Below are 21,260 nucleotides of genomic sequence, written 5' to 3'. Positions count from 1 at the left end.
AGTAAACAATAAGACTCTGTTGACAATTACATTATGCAGAAGAGGTTTATTGAGGCGCAATACAGAGACACAGAAAATAACAACTGATGCAATTCCCCAAGTGTAACATTACAGTTTGCCCTCTGCTAAATAATACAATCTCACTACAACGGGAACCATCCTGTTGTTAGACTTTAGCAGATTTACTTTTTAAATTCAACTTGACAATTCTCTTTCTGTATTTAGCTTTGGCAATACAGAGTTGTAATTCATGCCGGTAAGGCAGTCTAAATTAGATAAAAGAGAGTATTTAGTGAATAGAGACATATAGAACGATTAAAGCGCTAGGATCCTTAATGAGGTCTTTATAGTCCACGGGTACATTGTCTCCTTATCATTACCTATATACATCAAAACACATTTTTGGGCCCACACACACAATAACAAACTGACAGAGAAGCACTTAAACACTGACAATACCACCTTAAGCTCTGATGCAGATGCTGACTACCTGGCTTCAGTGGTTATGAAAAGAGGAAATAAGAGAAGCTAGAAGAGTTGATAAGAGACAAACAGTGCTAGTTTGTGATATGCATGAAGTTGCATGTTTCAAACCTGAGAAAAAGGCTAAATGGAAACATGTACGTAAATGCATGTGCATTGTTCATTTGTGGAGGAACTTGTCATGTTAGGTAGTGACTTTTTTTTTTTAAGTGTTAAGTTCCATCTCATCCCTAGAATCTGAATTGGAGCTTAAGGTTGTAATGGTCACAGCTTGACCATTGATACTGCACAGGTAGACACCTATGACAAGATTAAATGCATTATTGAGGCTGTTTCCATATAGAGAATATTGAAGGTGCTCCTCAGCCTTGCTATGTGTTTATGGCTGCTACTACAACACAGGAACAACTCACAAAGGTCCAACATTAAAATTTACCCCAGAGGGTTTAATGATTCATCATGATTCCAACGAAAACAAACACAACTGAAACGGCAACAAACGTGCAGACAAACGACACATGCACACATGTCCTCACGCACTCTGACACACATGTACACAGATTTACTCACACACAAATATACATTCACACACATACTAAAATACAACTTCTGTTCCTAAGAGAACATCAAGCTGATAATTAACATTTACAGCAGGGGGCATCGTACAATAAATTAATACAATACTAAATCAAACTCAGCCTACATATAGGCAAATTATTCCCCCCCAATATGCATACGTACACACACACTCTACATACACACACTCCCATGCAATAAAAGCAGCTTATGTGCCATGCTGCATTTTGAAATGAGTAGGGCAGTATGACTGCTGAGCATATTTTCATGTAGAAGCAGCAAGTTGGGGGTAGTGGCTGACTTGGTGAAGGGTTTGTGTCAGGGAGGTTCCAGGGATTGATACTGGGTGATAGATTTGCTAAGCAAACCTGGATCACAGGCAAGAAACAAGCGCACATACACATACACCACAAGACAAGTACCATATTGTACATAGATATATGGACATCATCACCTGGCAGGAAATTGAGGGTCAAAGGGGTCAAAGACTTCAGTGTCTGCACTAAGGAGAGACCGGGACAGCAGAGCCATGGCTAAGAGAGGAAGGTGGAGTGTATGAGGGTGGGGGACAGGTGTATGAGGCACCCCCTTTGGATGATTATGGTGGGACTTGTCTTGTAGGAGAAGGAGGGGGCCGCCGACTAAGAAAGAGAATGAATGAGATGTAAGCAAAGTGTCACAGAACAAAAAAGATATGAGAAGACAAGTGAAAAGAAGAGAAGAGTTTTTAGATTTCACTAGATTATGTCGTCTTGAATGATATACAAAAGAGATAAATACATACAGTTGGAACCAGAAGCTTACATACTCTGCATAAAAAAGACACATAACCTTTTTGTCACTGTCTGACATTAAATCAGACTAAACTTTTCTTGTTTCAGTTAGGATTACCAAAATGATTTCTATTTGATAAATGCCATAATAATGAGACAGAGATTTTTTATTATTATTATCTTCAAAGCCTGAAGTTTACATACACTAACATCACTATCCCTTTAAACAATTTGGAAAAGTCCAGATGTGATTTTGTGGCATTGAAAGCACATGATAAGTTAATTGACAACATTTGAGTTAGTTTGAGGCACACCTGTGGATGTATTTAAAGGCACACATCAAATACACTGCTTCCTTTTGTGACAACATGGAAAATCAAAAGAAAGGTATCTAAGGTATCAGGACCTCCACAAGTCAGGTTCAACATTTGGTATAATTTCCAGATGCCTGAAGGTGCAGTGTTCAAACTATTATATGGAAGTATAAACACTATGGGATTGTCCAGCCATCATACTGCTCAGGAAGGACACAGGTTTTATGTCCCAGAGATGAACGTGCTTTGGTGCATATCAATCCCAGGACAAAAGCAAAACAATTTGTTAAAATGCTGGCTGAAGATGGTAAGAGAGTGTCATTATCCACAGTGAAATTAGTCCTGTACTGACATGGGCTGAAAGGCCACTCAGCTAGGAAGAAGTCATTGTTCCAAAAGCAACATTAAAAAGCCAGATTACAGTTTGCAAATGCACACAAGGACAAAGACCTTAGTATTTGGAGACATGTGTCCTGTGGTCTGAGGAGACTAAAATTGATGACCATCGTTACATTTGGAGGAAAGAGGTGGAAGCTTGCAAGCCTGAGAACAGTGGTGGCAGCATCATGTTGTGGGGGTGTTTTGCTGCACGAGGGACTGGTGCACTTCACAAAATAGATGGAATTATGAGGAAAGAACATTATGTAGAAATATTGAAGCACCATCTCAAACACATCAGCCAGGAAGTTAAGGCTTGGGTGCAGTTGGGTCTTCCAAATGGACAATGACCCTAAGCCATACTGCAAAGTTTGTTGCAAAGTGGCTTAAATACAACAAAGTCAATGTTTTGGAGTGGCCATCACAAAGCTCTGATCTTAATCCTATAGAGAATTTGTGGGCAGAGCTGGAAAAGCGTGTGCGAGCAAGGCAGCCTACACCTGACTCAGTTACACCAGTTCTGTCAAGTGGAATGGTTGAAAATTATAGCACACTATTGCGAGAAGCTCGTGGAAGGATATCCAAAAAGTTTGATCCAAGTCATACAGTTCAAAGGTAATACTACTTAATTCTAAGGAAGTCTATATACATTTCTGACTTTGAAGGAGGTAATAAGAAATTCTCTGTCTATTTATTAATGGCATTTAGCAAATAGAAATACTTTTGGTAATCCTAACTGACCTAAAACCTTAAAAGTTTAGTCTGATTTAATGTCAGACAGTGAGAAAAAAAAGGATGGGTCTTTTTATACAGTGTATGTAAACTAATGGTTTCAACTGTATTATGCATAATATACAGCCAAAATATACATCAATTGCATCTTTCTTATCATTGTAAACTAAGAAATGTCAAGTTTTCTAAATTAATAGTTTTATATTTTGGCAAGAAGGCAAATGTGTGACACCATCACAACTAAATGTTATCCTGCAGGTTGGATCCTCTCAATCTTACGCATTGATTTGGCAGGATTAAGCAAATTATCTTATGTTGGGTTTGTTTTTGCATCATCGTTTTAAGTTTTCCTTTCAGGCAAAATTAAATTATTTCTAGTAGCTTATTTAAAATTAAACATTCTCAATGTATACTAAAAAACGAGCATGCTTTGTGTTTTTCCAGTAGATAATTTGTACCATTGCTACACCAACCTGGGGATGCTAGGAGGGGCTCTGTTTGGGCGACTAGGAGCCTGAGGACTGTCAGCACTGTTATTGAAGGGCCCCAGGGGTCCTGGGCGATTTGGTGGTGGTGGAGCCCCTCTGGGAGCCGGGCGCTGGCCTGAAGACATTCTCCTTGGGGCAGTGGGGCTGGGTGGAGGAGATCTGAGGGGGTTAAAATATGCAGTACAAACTTATTATTGGGGGGAAAAGAATATAATTATAATATTTTAAGTAAAATACCATCTAAGTAATTAAAAAGTATAATATAAGCATTTATTTTTATTTAAAACAGGTAGAGTATGCTTATGTATAATCCTTTTAATGTCACTTTACCTTCGACCACCACTAGAGCCTCCCACCCAGGATGTGTCAACAGGTGGCGGCAGGGGGACGGTGATGGTGGAGGTGGAGATATCTCCGATGATGGCCAGTGCCTCCTTCAGGGCCTGGTGGGTCCTCAGCACCTCGTCCCTCCTCTGTGCCTGCTCCTGGGACTCATCCATCAGGGCATTCTGGTCTCCTGCAGAATATAGCTGGGCCAACAGCTCTGCATTGATGAAATCCTTAACCTAGTGGTGTTGACAGAAAGTACAAGATTAGGGATAGAAAGGTGTTAGAGTGGTTGGCACTCCTGCTTCATAGCAGGGACAGGGCCCGGACAGGGCCTTTGTGTGTACAGTTTGCATGTTCTCCCTGTGTTACGTATAGGGTTCCTCCAGGTGCTCCGGTTTCCGCTAATGCTAAAAACGTGTGTTAGGGACCAGGTTAGGTTGGCCCATAGTGATCAGGACTAATCCTCCATCTGACGCAATTGTGTTGTACACATTGTATGTATAATGTCAAATAAAGCACTTTACCTTATTACTAGTATTGTTTCTTCACTTGAACACAGTAACATTAAATAGAAAGCTGCCTATAAACAGTCCATTTAGGTAATGTTTTCTTACATTGTTGATCATGAGATGCATGATGGTCTTGGGAATAAGGTCCCTGATGCACTTGTTGACAATAGCCATGTATGAGTCCACCAAGTTACGGATGGTTTCCACTTTACGCTCCAGCTGAGGGTCCATGGAGAAGTTATCTGAGGTACTGGTGGTCTCACTTTCAAACTACAGAGGAAGACACAGTGACAACAAGGTGCATGAGAAAATGGGGGACTACATTTACAAAAAATATTAGATTTGCTAAATATATGAACAGAGGAACCAAATCTAAGTAACTGTCACTCAGACAATAAATGAACAATTGCATGGAGAATAAACGAGTCTGCTAACCGTAGTGGACTTCTCAGGATAAACTCCAGCACGAAGGAGAGAAGATTTCCAGCTGTCCACATCATCCGGAGAGTCACAGGCCAGCTCCAGGGTGCGATTGTCCTTGTACACATTCCTAAACAGAAAAAAGACATTACTTAGGAGCATAAACCACCACCATAAACCTATTTTACTCAAACTGTTGTAAAGATTAACTTGCAGGTATGTATTTCATTAGATTAACTGACAAACTGATAAAAATTATTCTAACTAAATAAACTTAATATTAAATATTTGACATCATGTAGACAATTTTCCCCATTGTGACAAAAATGTTTAATACAGTGGTTCAGCTACTGTGGTGCCCGACTGTGCGTGTCTAGTACACCCAAACAGCCACCAGAGTTAGGTTTTAGTTATAGCTCATCTATAGCCTAAAAACAGCTTTTGTTAAAAGCAATGTAACAAATTACAAATTGTGTTTATCAAAATATATCTGCCAGGCACAGCTGGCTAATGCTGAGAGAAAGTTGCTAGAGACTTAGTTTTTGGTGTGTGTGTTATGAGCAGTGTGACTAGTCGGTCAAGACTCAGTGGTCCAGCTGCTGCAAAAAATATCAATGGTAAGTTTAAAAGCTGCTGTTTATGCCCAGGACATTTAGACAGAACAGGGATGGGCTTAAAGGATAATGACAACAGAAGGACTTGCAGGGATGCTACAGCTGTCTTTGGTTCATTTTTGTTGAAATATGTAGAATTTCTTATTAAGATTTACAAAGTGTGCAAATTAGCAATGTGCTCATGTAGTTTTATAGCAATTAGCCATGTGCAGCTGTTTTTAGACCGGTAGCCTATTGTTTTGTGACCTCTGTGTTTATCTGAGTATTTTCTGTTACCTGCAGAAAAAAGGACTTTGTAGTAAAAGATAACAATGTTGAAAACTAGGTTACAATATATTTTCTCTTTTTTGGTATGATTTTATACCTGCAGTTTCAAGGCTACTGCTTCATGAACACTTTGATCCTTGCTTCTATATCAGGTGACTCAGGTGTTTTTAAAGTTAAGATAGGTGAGGAGCCTAAAAATCCTTGAAACATGTCAGCATTGAAGCAGGTTGGACAGAAGTGTGGGGTAAAGTAGGCATTCTGGACAATCTCCTTTGCTTTTTATCACAACGTTTTTTCTCTCCTCTCTTAAATCATTTTGGACGCAGACATTGCTGGATTTGCGTTCTCTCTCGGTCGAATTATTTACTGGATCTGTCATTTGGCACAAACACAGATACTAGACCGATTAGAGAGAGAGTGAGAGAGATGTAGAGTGTTCTCGTGATTATGACATCTGTTGTTTTGCAATTCTATTCTCTCACTATGAAATACTACAGTTAAAATAACTGTACTTGTACTTTAGGTACTGTACTTTAAAACATGACAACATCAGCTGTATAGTCACAAATAACAGCACTGCACTCTGGACACCTTCACATCTCAAATAGAAGTTATTGACATATGTCCTGCATGACTGTGCATTTGCTGGAATAATTTAATCTGAACTTTTTGATAAAATGCCAGCAGAACAATATTGCTTCAGATACAGATGTTGTTCTGAGACATTTATTATCACCACAATAAGACAAACAACTTGTCTTGTACTGAGTATAAAATCTTCCAATCCAATGATCAGCCCCAACATTAAAACCACCAGGTGGTTTAAGCTGTATTTATCTATTCTGTGATGTAGAAACAAACAGATGTGGCACAACCAGTTATTCTGAAGCACTCCCACAGTCCTTTTTCTGGCAATGCCAGTTGTACAATAAAATGAATAAACGCTGACATCTGGAAGTGTCGACAGTATGTTAGGTTATGTGATCTCTTTCATGTGAGATATTTTGTTGTTTACCCCATTTTTAGGTGTTGAGTCAAGAATGGGATTAAGAAACTGACTCACGTTTCTGCAACAATTACTGAAATTTCAGGCATAATACTAATCATTTTACACAGACAGACTATGTAATGGGTAGGTTACTATCCTATCAGAGTAACCAGCTTTTTACAACATCAAGAACTTCAAGGATCCCTGTTTTGTCAAACAATTTCATGCAATAGTTAAATATGAAGGGTCTGGTATTTTTTAAATATAATTTTACAGTCCTAAGATGACAGACTTCAGAAACTAAGATGTAGAGCTTTTGAAAAAACTTTCAGTTTTGTCCAGCCAGCTTTTATACACACATGCATAGATATATACTGTACATAACACATAATCCAAAACACATTTCAGCTGCTGCAGCAGCACACAGGCCTTGAACTCTCTAACTCCATCTACTCCATGCGGTTGCTATCAAAAAAACGTGTTTGATTTGCAATCACATAAGCTAAAAAAATGTTTAGATACTACAGCTGACCTTGACTCCGTGTTAAAAATGCAGAATATGTGCTTGCTAGACATGAAACTCTTCTCCACATCGCGGACCTTCAGGTTGTCCAATGGGAGCATGTACTTTTTCTCCTTCTCCTGTGAATGAGGAAAACAGAAGGTACGGATCAGGAACCCTCTGATGAATAACACAACTCTCTTCCATTGTTATTCTCTGATATGTTGCACAGTGATGTTGCCACAAAGAATTGCATTATATGATGTTGGTAACAGAAAGGTGTAGCTTTTAAAGAGGGAGAGTGTGGGTAAGCAGAGAGTGTAAGGGGTGACAGGAGGGAGGAGGAATGGGGGAGAAGTAAATGTGGGAGGCAGGGGGGAGTGGGTGGGGAAGGGGAAGCAGAAACAGAAGAAGAAAAGGGAGAAGGCGAGCACATGTGGAAGTCATTACAGAGTGGGTCAAGACACAACCGTTCTTCACGGTGCGTTTTGCCGGGGAGAGCTGGAAGCTTAAGACAGAGGAAACTCTGGCTGTGATAAAGACTCGGAAAATGCAGATATATAAAAGCACTGGAGTTCCAGATACACTGCTCAAATATAATGTTCATCTCCTGTGATACAGGCTCCGACAGATTCAAAAAAAGCTTAGAAACTCTTAGAAACTAATCTTTTTTAACTCTGTCTTTTTTCCTTTATCCCTCCCACTCTATATTTTTTCAATATTTTTTCTTTCCATTCCAGAGGGGCCCACTTCCTGTCTGATTTCTTTTTTTTTTTTGGAAGAAGAAGAAGGAGGGAGAGAGAGTGAGAGCGAGAGAGATTAAATGACAGCCTGGCGTTAAAACTCAACATCTGGTAGTGCTTAGCAGCACACAGAGAACCAGGGAAGGAGGGAGAAGCTAGAGAGATGGCGGGCTTTGGAGGAGGAGAGACCAACAAGAAGAAACATAAAAGTGGATTTGCAAAAGATTTACCGAAGAAAGCCCACATCTGGACTTACGGCCTGGAAAGCAGTGGTAGATGGTTGCAGGTAAGAATTAAAGGCAATGAGGACAGAAGAAGAAGAGAAGACAAGAAACCTCAGCAGACCCTTCTGTGGTGTATTCCCCAAGGGGTCACTGCGGCCCATATATGGTCGCACAGGTCACCTCCCTCTTCCTCTCTATTCCTCTCTCTTTCTCACTCACTTACTCCCCCCTCGTCTCTCTCTTTCCCTCTTTTTTGTAATACTCCCTCCCTGAACGTGCAGCCAGTCTGTCCCAGTCGTCTGAGCGAATATGCCACGTCAAGGCTGGATACTCTTCATGGCCAGCGTGACCAAAATGGACCGCGACGGGAAACGTCAACCAAAACAAATAGACAAGCCAAGAGACGCACACCAGACAGCTGGGGAACGCTGCAAACATGGACCAGATGAAATGCAGTTTCGAGGGGCTTTTGAAAAGATGGGATCCTTGCTGCCAAAATGGAGAGGGGCCAAGGGAGGGCACAGACGAAAGAACCACAAGCATCTGGAATGGCAGAAAACAGCACACAAGGCCTGGCTCTTAACTCCAGCTTCGTCCACCCAGTGTTCAGACTACCTGTTCATTGTCATACTGGTGTACAGTAGTCTGCACATTGGTTAGACTGGGCATGGACCCTCTTCTGTCAGTCTGTCTTTCTGTGTCGCTCTTTATCTCTCTGTGTTGGCATTTCAGGTCTCCAAGATGTGTGTTTTTTGCATCTGTTGCTTCCTCCTCATCCTTTGCTACTTTAATCCATTTGTTGTCTGTATTTCATTTTTGTATGTATCTGTATTTTGTCCTACGTGCATTCTAACACTCACCACTTCCTTTTCACTTCTTTTTGGAATAAACATATCACAAGTTTTCAACACTAGCTGAAGATTTGACAAATCGCTGTGATAAAAAAAAGGTGTAATCTGAATGTCGAGCCGGAGTGATAAAAGATTTAAAGGAAAAACTCACAAAATAAGGAGCTCATATAATCATAATTTATAGCATGAATGAGTAAGTGTAGTGATTGCCAGCCTGGTGCTTGGATGAAGATGTGGTCCACTGGAAGGGGGAGGAGCAAATGTGGCTGCAAAGCAGCAAACACAGGCCAAAGGAACGACGGGCCAATCAATCAAGTGGAGTTTGAAAATGCAGTCAGACACCTCCAGTGAAGTTATTCCAGTGGGTGGCCAAGTGGACTTGGAAGACTTAAGCCATAGTAACACGTATTTATTCTAAATTGCTATGGCATCAAATAATTGCAAAAGCTGGAAAAAGTGTTTTGCAGATGGTTCAAGAACCACATTGGCAAAAAAACAGGATATAGCACATGTGCATGTAGGAAGTTTTACATTTAAATTTGGTATTTAGTGTTTGTTTGTTTAAACTCATACATTGTGCTTTCTGATGAAAGTACGAAAAGACAGAATTGACATGCAGCTTTGCAAGAGAAATATATGGACAAAACTTGTCATAAACTGGTAGCTGCATATGAAGATAAAGGTCAGCAATAAAAAGAGGGGTACTGATATTTAACAGAGGGGTTTCTCTCTGCCAGAAACACTGGAAGACGATGTTTGTATTTAAAACTTACGGGTTTCTTGCCAAGAAACTAAGCAGTTCCAAAGGAACTGCCAACCAAACCAAGAGAGGGAGGAGGGCGTGCATGTGTGTGCATGTGCTTCAATGCATTTGCACATGCACACATATGTGACTATAGAAAGTTCATGGAGTGTAGAACAGAAATATACAAGGCGAAGCCAGCAGAGTCTATAATTTCCTACATTACCACACTGACGTATCAAATGACAATCTGCACGGTGCTGTGCAGCCCATGTGCTGTCTAAGAGCTGAATGTGCTTTCATATATTTTTGGGTTTCTGTGAGTGAACATTTGGTTGGAACTGGGACTGTTCCAAATTTGCAAAGAAGAAGCAAATCCTTAAACTCCCAATAGAAAGAGATGGGGAGAGCATAAAGAGAGAAAAGAGGGGAAACTCCAAGACAAAGGAATAGATGAATGAAAAAAAGCAGGGAATGACAGATTTGTGGCCAAACTCTCCACATACGTAATTCATAGAGTAAACTGCTTCATCATGGTGATGATGATGAAGGAACATGTTTGTTCAGATTTCATTTTGCTAAAATGTTCTACTCTTTGTATCTGTCGTGGGACTGTACCCTGGCAGAAGACTAAACAAGGTCCAATAAACAAACAAAAAAGCAGCAACAATACCAACTGGCTGAAGGAGTTGCAGTTTGTCTGCCTATCTACACTTGCTGTGCAGAATATCCTCCAACCTGTACAGCAGGCACAGACAGGCAGATAGACATCAGCCTGCCAAAAAAGCCATCAGGATGGATCAAATGCTGCTCCTGTCAATGGAAATCGTCTGTTTCCTTACAGAACCAGTGTGCTGGTATTTGTCTTTTTACTATTGATGATTACAGAAAAAATGAAATAAAATTATGCTTAAAAAACATCTAATACTGATATGTATTAAATTGGTTTCTGGTTCCATTGTACATAATACCAAACTGTCTTATTTGATTTGCCTGACAATAAGAGTGCAATACATAAAAATGTGTTTAAGCTGCAACACTATGAGCGTGAGATTGAATCAAAACAGTTGCAGGCCAGGTTACCAAAACAATGACTGTTATGACTCTTTAAAGTTGTCATCACGATGAGCAACCCCCCCTTACAATGCACATTTGATTTGTTGTTATTATTAAGAAAATAATTTTAAACTCACCTCATCATCCTTGAACCAGGAGAGGCTCTCAGCTGTCAGCACAAACCAGTACTCCTTGGCTCCTCCCTTCATGATGCTGATGTTGTTGATGGTCAGCCAGCCTTTGCGGATAACCTGAAGGAAGGGTAAGGTCAGGTAGTCACTAATGTCAGCAATGTAAAACAAAAGATCAAACACATATTAAAAAGAAAATAGACAACAGGAGTTAAAACCATCAATGCATGAACTGGAGTGTGTGTGAAGGTCAGGTTACGTGTGTCATTGTGTCTCAATTGTGACTCAATCAGCGCCTAGCAAGTGACTCTCAGTGCCGTCAAGGAACAATGCCACAAGCAGACCCCCGTGTTAGCTTGTTAAGTGACCACTGTGTTAAGTGCCTCAAGCACACAATAAAGCGTGTGTGTTTGTGTTAGGTGTATTAACCCTACAAGCCCTACACAAACAGGCCTGTGGGCACAGTGCCAAGTGATTATTAGGTTAGATTACTGTCAGTCTTGCACTGGCTAAGACTCACTAAGGAGGTTACCCAAATCATTACAAAGCCTGTCAGTAACAGGTACAAAGGAGAGAGCTGTTTGGTGCCTGGATCAATCAAAGGACAATAAAGCAAATATTAAACATATTTAATTTTTAATGATTTATGTAGATAGATAATGACAAATCCTAAACCAGGGATCATTTTAATTTTTTAAATTTTTTTGTCTAGTTGGCAACCCCTTAAAGTCTTAGTGGGTGGAGTGGGTGTTAAAAACGGCCGGAAAGCTCTTACAATCAGGCCTGACGCGGGAGGAGAAGAGGCCTGCAACAGGAAGGAATGTAGGGGTTTCAGACACCCTGTAGCAGTAAAACATTACAATCTTTCTAGTGCAATCTGTCTTTAGGAAAATGCCTCTGCCCAGCAGGAGCCTACACAGCTACAGAAAGTTGCCATTCTGGACCTGTCAGCACAGAAAAAAAAACATGACAGGTCCTAAAGCAGCAGTGCTGGAGAGCACCACACAATGGGCAGAAGTGTTACTGCAGGCACAAATGAAATAGCAAACCACAACCCACAATGTGCAATACTCACCTACAGACACATATAAGAGGGCAGCTGAGATTCTCACTAAGGATGATAGGGATGAAATACAAAGTGGCACCTTGATGACACAGGAGGGGTTTAAACAAAGGGAAATGTCTCAACAACAACACCTGTGGTGGTGGCATAAATTAATAGAACCAAAAACCAAAAGCACTGTACACAAGTGGTGCCCCACTAAACATTATACATCATGCCTGAAAATAATAACAGTAAAAACTACAAAAACAAAAGGCACAATGTATGAAACATAAAGCGTATGCAAATGAAAGAGACATATTGCATCAGATCTATTTGCAATATCGTTGTCTTTGTATTCTCTCTGCAGTAGCCATTCTGCCACTGTGTGGGTAGTGAGCAGCACTGCCTTGAACCTGTGCTCCATAATTTGTGCATGACACACAAGACTAGACAAATGCTCACCTGATTTCCTGCTGAGCTCTGGCTCTTATTAGTCTGACTGCTCCTCTGCTGCGCGCTGTGGTGGAGAAACAACAAAACAGAGATGACAGGAAAGAAAGGAAAATTGGGTGAAAAAGGTGAAGGAGGAAGACACACAAGATAACAAGAATAAAATAAAACACATTTTTTTTGCTAGCCTGATGTGTTCAATTATACGTGATGTATAGTTGTGGGTCATAAGGATAAGGAATCTTTACTTAGCAAAGCCAATGAAGTCCTCATGGTTAGTGTTGATGTAAGAGAGCTGGATATCAATCAACAGAAGAACCTAAAAAAGCACACGCACACATGAATAAATAAAGCAATTAATGTGAAGTGTGTATTAATCATTCTTGAGAGAAAACATTTTGCAAATAACGTTTTGATGATAATGCTTTTTCAATTTACTCCTGAGAGTTAGATGAAAAGATTGATAGTTATTATACTGTATATTTATTTGGCAGAGTCACAAGGTGCAATTAATCTAAATTAGCAAAACACTAGAAACAGCATAAATAAAACCACAAATAAAACCAGACATTTTCCTATGGGTTAAAAAAAAGACTACGTAGAATGTACATTTGTTAGTTTTAGAAGTGCTAATGGTTGCACTTTGTTTCCTTCAGACAGAGTTAGGCTAGCTAAGTTAAACCTCCTTAGAGTTTTTGTGCATCGACATTATCCAAGTTGTTTAGTTTGCTATTCTTGTCTTTAAAGGTTACCTGTCCAGTGTTTTTTCATCCTTTTTCCCCCTTGTTCCTTGTAACAGTATCTAAATAAATTAAAAATAATACTAATAAAAATAAGTTACACCTCGTTCGTGCAGTCTGTTTGCTAAGCTAAGCTAATTGTAGCTTCTGTCTGCCGCTTCATTTTAAGCATACAAACACAAGAATAGTAGCCAACACAAGATAAATAAAGTGTGTTCCCCAAAAATCTTATTATTTCTTTCATTTTTGCCTATATAAATAGGAATATCTTTGGATGCTTAGTACCTTATTTTAATTCGGTAACATTACAATGACAGACATACGGTAAATCTCTCCATTTAAAGAATGTATATTATGTATAGGCCTATGCTGTAAGTATACTGTATGTTACAGACCTTCTTAACAAATGTGTATGTCCATGATTAAAAAACCTTGTTACCTGATCCTTGGCCCGACTCTCTCTGTCTCGGATATGAGAAGTCACAATTCTCTCAGTTTCTTCCTGCAGTCTCGGGAAGCATTCCAACTGAAAAAATGTCGCACCATTTACCACTCCTTCCACATACTAAATGTAACTAATGACTACTACAAAACCAAATCTAAATGCAAACACAAGTTGAAATGTCCTCCTTTTTTTACTGCCTATTACATCAGTTTTTCAACCTCAATGATCTAGCTAGTGTTACATTATGAGGCACCTTGTTAGAGCACTGGCGGACAGTGTTAATCAGTTCCTGGATGACCATGTCCACACACTTGACACAGGGCTCCTTTAGCTTTATGACCTGCTTCTTTACAATGGCTTCAAATGCCATGTCTGGGGTGAAAAGTCCAGTCCTGAAGTCCACAAAAAAGGAGAGAAAAGAGGTGATGAAATAGCTATTAATACATGTATACATACTTTAGATTAAACACTATACATATACTATGGTGGTAGTACCCTACAGATTCCTGGAGAATATTGGTCATTGGCAACATTTTTACTAATTTGATAAAACTGCTATTGTATTATTGAAGCTGGTACTGTTTTTTTGAAGGATTTTGACTTGGGTGGCAATATTTTTGATTTAGGTGGCTAACCGCTGCTGAATCAGTGAAGAAACACACTGAGAGGCCGGTTTGTAATTAAAAAAGAAAAGAAGAAAGACAGACAACATGCTCCTCCTTATCCATAAATTCCCATCCAAACCAAACTAACTTTTCTTAGGCTGTTGGCAAACCAAATTCAAAGATCTGTATTTTTAGTTTGTTTTTCTGCTGTGATGTTAACCATACCAGGGAAATAGGATTGCTGTTTTTGTCACTGGCTGTAATCTGTATTTCTAACTTTTTTAATGTCAATAAGCAAGAAGTACAGAATGCTATTACAGTAATTCAGTACAGTGAGTTTACTATAACATTAATGCTGGGCACGGTGGTGGTGATGAAAACTCAGATGAATGAATTTTCTGACAAGTATGCAGACACCACTTTTACAAAGAGAAGACATGGCTGTGGGACTAAGCAGTTGGGTATGCGGAAAAAAAATCTGATTTTACCTGATACCATGGATGTTCTTGATGGCATAACTGATCTCACGACGCATCTCCTTCTCATCACACTCCATCTGAGGCCAACAGAGAAGAAACTTTTTAATGGTGGATAGTGATAGGAAAGATTTTTTAAATATCTATTAAATTAGAGACAGAGTGAGAGACGGTTCTGCAGACATCCCCCAAAAAAGAAAAATCTCTGAGAGACAAAATAGCAGCAAAATCTGAATTTGTTTAACAAGTTTGAGGAATTGATTACAGTAAAGCTACTTGGGGTTCATTCAAGAGAAAAGACAGATTGGACAGATCGACTATTATTTGTGTGGGAGGTTAAAAGGAGTCAGGACAGATAAAGAAAACTGATGACAATAGAAAAGTGTCTGTCTGTCTGTCTGTGGATTTAGACATGTATTCTACTTTACACTTGGAAAAAAATTACCTTTCAATTACAATCACTGACTTCCCGCTGTGCTGCTTCCTGTGTCAGGATTGTCTAAGAAATCAGACAGTCTTGACACAAGAGACATTAAGGTCTATGAAGCCGAATGTATTTTGACTAAAGTAAACAATCTCCCTGCTGCGAACTTACTGACCCTATAACTAAACAATTCTATATGAAACAGGTCAAATATTGGAAGCATATTTCTTCTCTTGTTCTTCTGTGTTCTTGTTTGTGCAACATTTCACCTTGACTAGTTCAAAGGGGAAACGCTCGTGGAAGACACGGTTGATTTTTGCTCCACCAGACAGCTCCACCGTGTCCACCTGATCCCCTGAACCCTCAATTCTCTTCTCAAAGTCCACAGAGAATTGCTGCACCATCCTGAGACACGAAAACAATGAAAACAAGACCAAGAGTCACTTCTGATGTGTAAAATGTAAGCTGAGGAAAGGAGCAAGGAGAAAAAAGAAATGCTTTACTGTACATATTTTCCATGAAATTAATCTCTCGTAAATACTGTTGTTATGAGAAAATATCGGGTACTGACTGCAACAGCTGCTTGGTTTTGCGAGATGGGTCATCAGGTCGGTATCCCCGGTATTCCTCAGCCTCCTTGTCCAGAGCCAACAGCTGGGACTGGAGCTTACTGCGGAAAGCTGGTAGGGTGTCCCGGATGTGGTTGGTCAATTGCTATAGAGACAAAACATCAAAATGAAACATATATAGTTATTTACTAGGTCCATGAATAGGTAGATTTTGTTACTAGTATTTTGGCTATAGAGTATTTGGCTATTTTACAATCAAAATAGTGACAGTACTAGGAATAAATCTGTGATCACCTGGTTGAGGACTTTCTGCAGGTGTGGAGTGCCCATTTTATCAGCCAAGTGCCTGTAAGAAGGGTGGGAAAAAAAGAACTTTCTCTCTGCTTCCAAAGCTGCTTTGATGTCTTTCTTTCCGTCGATGTCCTTCTGACTGCGATTCACCACTCCAATATAACCTGGGAATAGATAAACATAAATGCAGAAAAAATTATGATTGATAATCATGGGAGACAAGTGTGGCAATAATATGGTTGAAATAAACAAAGAAGCAAGAACAGAGTTATTGAATGCTGTAAGAGCACAGAGAAGATATATCTAAAGTGAAAGGTTGTAAGAGGAAAAACTACAAAAAGAGACTCGGCACAGCTCACACAATAACAAACACACACCTCTTCGCAGTGGCAGCAGCTTGTTCTCCAGGACATCTCGGGCGTCTGTGCCCTCGTCCATCAAATCCAGCTTGGTGATCACTCCAATAGTTCTCAGACCTGGTAAAAGCATCAAAAAGTCAAAGTATAAGGAAGAAGGTAGTAGAAATATTGAAACGTATCGACATACATAGACTTTTTTCACCATTGGATTCCTTTTTTTAACAACAAAAAGCCAACAAATAAAATAATAATAAAAGATAGTCCTGCATACATAGTAGTGTATTTGCACATGTGTACACTGTAGTACATCTCTACTCACGAACAAGATACACACAACAAAGAAAATCAAGTAAATAGATAATAGCCTTTGTATTGTATCTGGTCACCTCATCTCAAAGCAGTATGTGACTACTATTTTCAGTATAACCAGGAGTGGTTAATCCCAGAATTCGTGATTTGCAGTTTGTGTTTCATAATATCGTGTCCTAATTGTGTTTTGCAGCCACCTCCTCCTTTCCTTTATTCCCTGTCTTCCCCTTTGCTTCTGGGTCATCATAATTTCCAAGCATCTATGGTCATTAACATTCATCCTCTCCCTCTTCCCTCACCCACTCTCCTTGTCTGCTTGTATTTGCCACCCTACCATCCACCCACTCATTCACCCAGGTGCTCTTCCTCCTCCAACCTTATTCATCATCCTGTTCTCCTCTGTCTGAAGGTGAAAGACTTTGTGTATTACATTAGGTTGATTCCTTTCTCCTTGCCCTTTTCCCACATCCCACATCCCAGAATCTCTCATACCCCTCTCATCCTTCTTTTTCCAGCCCCTTGTTTCTAATAATAATGTGACACTTGATTGATCCCCATAGGGAGAGTCTGATTTCACACTTAGAGAGCTCAAAGCACAAGGTCAGAAAATGAGCTCCATTCCTGCAGCTGTTAGAGACTCAGTACATTGTTGAAGATGGCCAAGTAACCATGAAAACCACAATTCTCTATATCCCTTCACCCCCACCCACGCCTCACCCTGGGAATCAACATCCTTAGCTAGTTTCAGAGCGTCAGAGTTGGCCAGGTCGGTGTTGGCCGGAGTGACAGCTAGGATCAAGCAGCTCTCTCTAGTAATGAACTGCATGATCATGTCCCTGATCTGCTGCTCGATGTCTGCGGGCTGGTCTCCAACAGGCACCTTCGTGATCCCCGGCAGGTCAATGAGAGTCAGGTTCAGTACTGCACAAACAGAGGAATGCAATATAATGAGAACTGGCAAAGCCTGCATTTTAGAGGTAACAGCTTAAATATGAATGTCTTTAATAACTGATAAGAGCCTACCCTCTAACTAAAAACACATTTTATTTTGTTGATGCATAAATCTAAATCTGTTTAACTTAGCAACAGTAATTTATAGGTTATATATAAACTTACACCAGCAGCACCACATCTACTATAAATTCTACAGGGAAAGCCCCTTTATTTTCATGCAAAGAGCAAGATTATTATAACTCATAGCTACTAAAAGTCTAATTAAAAATGCTATTATGCCATGACAGAAAAAGCAGGAAAACCGAGTAACTGCTTTCACACCATGAGGGGAGTAAACCCGCAGGTTGATGGGGATGGGAGATATGCCTTTGTTGGCCCCTGTCACACGATCTGTCTCTGCCTCGATCTCCTGGCGAACCTCATCAAAGTCTGTAAACTTTTTCCCTTTGCAGTGGAGGAATTCAGCCCATTCTGAGAAGATGAAAAGGAGGAATACATAACTGAGATTAGTTGTGGCTGAGCTGTGTGTCTGAGAGGAAAAAAGCAGAAGCCCCAAAAAAGCAGTAAAATTTAGAAAGGAAACAGAGGGACATGCAAGTATGTGTATGCATGCATGGATGCAAGCAACGGGAGTGTGTAAATGTTTGTGAGCCCACCTGCACTGGCATTGATAAGCTGCAGGACCAAGGGCCTGCGAGTGACAATACCAGATCCACGAGGCAGAAAGTCCCTGAGAAAACAGAGACCATTCAATTTCATTATATGTAAACATTGATCAGAGAATGTAGGTAATGTATGTATAGGTGGCATAAAGATATGGTCATCTTGAGGTTTTTTTTTCTGAACTGAAGGTATTCTTTTCTCATACTCTGTAATAGCACGGCAGCTGCTGCAAAGCCTTAAGTGCAATTCATCTGGTATGCTGTAAGCTAGTTCAATAAACTCTGAGTGGAGTAGGGGCCATTTTAAAACCCACCAGCTCCTGCTGCTGCTATTGCAACAAAGTGCTTCAACAGTACAGAACAATCAGACGTGATAAACGACTGGTCAGAATAAAAATCTGCATTCCTGACAGGAAGTACACTCATTTAAATACAATGAGTTCACCATTTCCTAGCGGCTCCGGTCCCTGTGATCGTGAGTGTGTGAGAATGCGAGGAAGGTACACACCTGACAGCCATCAAGAATACCTGATGACCTGAAGAGCCCACAATTTACCCATTAAGCACTGTACAGAGCCAATTCTGGACATATGAACCATTCCTCAGTGTCACAGTGCTCTATGAGGACTGGACTTAATCATGCTTCTATGAAACTGTGCACATATATATGTCAGTACTGAGTACGAAATTGCCTGCAACTATTTGCTTATTAAAATGGTGTTAAAAGAGATGCTCCACTGAATTTATATTGGACTTCCATAAGTCCCTAAGATGCGTTAAACTACAAACCAGTGGATCCTACGATCCCATATTATTTGTTTGTGACCATCTGTAAAATTCCTCACCTTCAAAGTCGATGCACTCTTAAATTTAGATCTGTTGTTTATATATCTCAAGCGTATAACTCAGGAAGTCCCAGATGATGTCACCATAAATGTTAAGATTAAATCATAGCCACAGACAAGCTGTTACAGCTGTTTTCTTTTGTTGAGTAGTACACTCTTTAATGAGTAATATGAAATTTTCATGGTGGATAGACCCTTTAATTTTTCACACATGCTATTCCCTGGCTTCTTAAATACTGTGTTGCAAAAGAAATGCTGTCTTAAATGAATCCAAGCTAAAGACTCAATTTTTCAGCAAATCCTAGACTAAGTGATTAGTACCTCTTTAGTGTAAGACAATTGAAGGACACTATAATGTTACATGAAACAATGTGTCTTTGCAGTTATATTATGCAACACAGAATATCATACTATAATTTCAAAGGCAGCACATATTAATGCACTTTGAATGGTGTGTGGACACTGTTAGGTGGTGGAATTTTCTAGGACTGAGAAAGAGCCTGGCTGCAGTTGTTACTGATTGGTTGGAATCCCCAAAGTGCTGCTGTAACCCAAATACTGCTTCCATGCTCTGTCAGTGGCCACAAAACAGCCCCTCGCAGCTTTGTGTTTAAAATCAGGCTATATACTGCACATAACATAACTGGAGGTCTCTGCTCATCACAAGGTGCATGATCAGTGATTCAGAGCCGGGAAGCGATGGTTTTGAACTCTGCACAGAGACACTGGCCCATGGGCCTCTTATGTCATCCTCAAGGTTAACTGGACAAGGGATTATCCTATTTCTGGTGGTCAATTTTACCGTCCCACAAAGTTTTCCAGCACGGAGCTCTTTCCTGCACTCTGCCCGCCGACCACTGCGATCTGCGGCAGGTCTAGGTTGCAGGTCTGGCCAATGGAGCTGAAGGCATCTTGCAGCCTGTTGACCAGCGGGATCAGCTCATCCATGCCACGGTTTCCCATGGTGCCTTTAGACGGAGGGACTCGAGATCAGCAAATGAAGACAGAGGAAGGGGGGCTGTGATGTTGCTATATTAGTCCAGGATACCGCGGTGCTTGCTGATAGTGAAGTCATCTAGCCGTGCATTGCCCCGAGCCAAGTGAGGGTCGGACCAACTGTGGAAGCGGTGGGGAGAGAGAGCAAAAAAGTCAGAGAGAGAGAGAGCGGGGGGTGTAAAGAGAAATGTGAACAGGCAAGGACAGACAATTGCGCAGTTGCCTACCACCCCCAACCCCCACCACCCTTTTCTCTCCTTGTCTTGAACACACAAACACACGCACACAGATAAAGCAGCGAGGAGCACGAAGCCTATACTTTCAAGGACATTTGCAGAGTGCAGCTCCACAAGCTCCATGTAGTCACAGTGAACAAATCCCTGCCCTCAAGGCTTCACAAATCAAACACGAATTGCACTAAATATACGCTTAACGTGGCATCGTTCGCCGCATGCAGATACGCGATGGAATACAACAGAAAACAGTGTCTATTAAAATACCACGGTCATAATCACAGGTTGTGGTATTGTGCTGTTGTCAGCCTACCCCGCCTCAGGATTCCCTCAGTGTTTGCAGCGCCCGATGGTCCCGGTCGCTGTCCAGTGCTGAAACGACGCACAGATCAGGCAGCAAACACAACCCTGGACGATTATACAAGCACCACCTGCTATGGTGGTGCATCGGCTAGATCTCAATTCTTTGTGCATTAATTGTGCGCGCTGGTGGGCTTCGCTATAGTCTGTTGAATGTCAGAGCGGTTTCATCCCGAACACAAATTTGCCTTTGACAGATTAATCATTTTTCCTCCTCTCTCCCCTTTTCCGCGGCGTAATTGTGAATCTGCGCCTCGCACCAACACCATACTGACGCCGCAGAGGACCAATGAAAACCGCAAGATTGAATACGAGGCAAAGAAACGCGGCGCCCCATTGGCTGGACAGGTACAGGTTAGGCTTACCTGAGCCCGCC

General features: G+C 40.6%; 1 protein-coding gene across 1 annotated transcript; it reads right to left on the bottom strand.

Moving 5' to 3' along the window:
• Positions 1 to 31: 31 nt before the first annotated feature.
• On the bottom strand, positions 32 to 21,115 carry dnm3b (dynamin 3b). The gene is made up of 21 exons (XM_067529382.1): positions 20,838 to 21,115; positions 20,098 to 20,411; positions 18,445 to 18,518; positions 18,110 to 18,259; positions 17,552 to 17,755; positions 16,544 to 16,642; positions 16,170 to 16,330; positions 15,878 to 16,020; positions 15,576 to 15,711; positions 14,895 to 14,962; positions 14,055 to 14,193; positions 13,796 to 13,882; positions 12,865 to 12,935; positions 12,629 to 12,683; positions 11,128 to 11,241; positions 7,405 to 7,514; positions 5,019 to 5,133; positions 4,689 to 4,853; positions 4,075 to 4,310; positions 3,730 to 3,903; positions 32 to 1,700 (listed from the first exon to the last, which is right to left on the bottom strand). Exons 2-21 carry the CDS (start codon positions 20,256 to 20,258, stop codon positions 1,658 to 1,660), a joined length of 2,505 nt encoding a protein of 834 aa, XP_067385483.1. The 5' UTR covers positions 20,259 to 20,411; positions 20,838 to 21,115; the 3' UTR covers positions 32 to 1,657.
• Positions 21,116 to 21,260: the final 145 nt, after the last annotated feature.

Source organism: Channa argus, chromosome 14 (genome assembly GCF_033026475.1).
Source record: "Channa argus isolate prfri chromosome 14, Channa argus male v1.0, whole genome shotgun sequence".
Taxonomy (NCBI): Eukaryota; Metazoa; Chordata; class Actinopteri; order Anabantiformes; family Channidae; genus Channa; species Channa argus.
Note: the sequence above shows the minus strand (reverse complement) of the source record. Positions and strands in the feature narration are given on the sequence as shown.

Excerpts from the sequence above, each read along its gene's own strand:
- dnm3b (XM_067529382.1), bottom strand. The coding sequence starts at position 20,258 with ATGGGAAACCGTGGCATGGATGAGCTGATCCCGCTGGTCAACAGGCTG. Across the intron at positions 18,260-18,444 it reads GCTTATCAATGCCAGTGCAG|AATGGGCTGAATTCCTCCAC; the intron begins GTGGGCTCACAA and ends TCATCTTCTCAG. Across the intron at positions 5,134-7,404 it reads ATTTTTAACACGGAGTCAAG|GAATGTGTACAAGGACAATC; the intron begins GTCAGCTGTAGT and ends TTTTCTGTTTAG.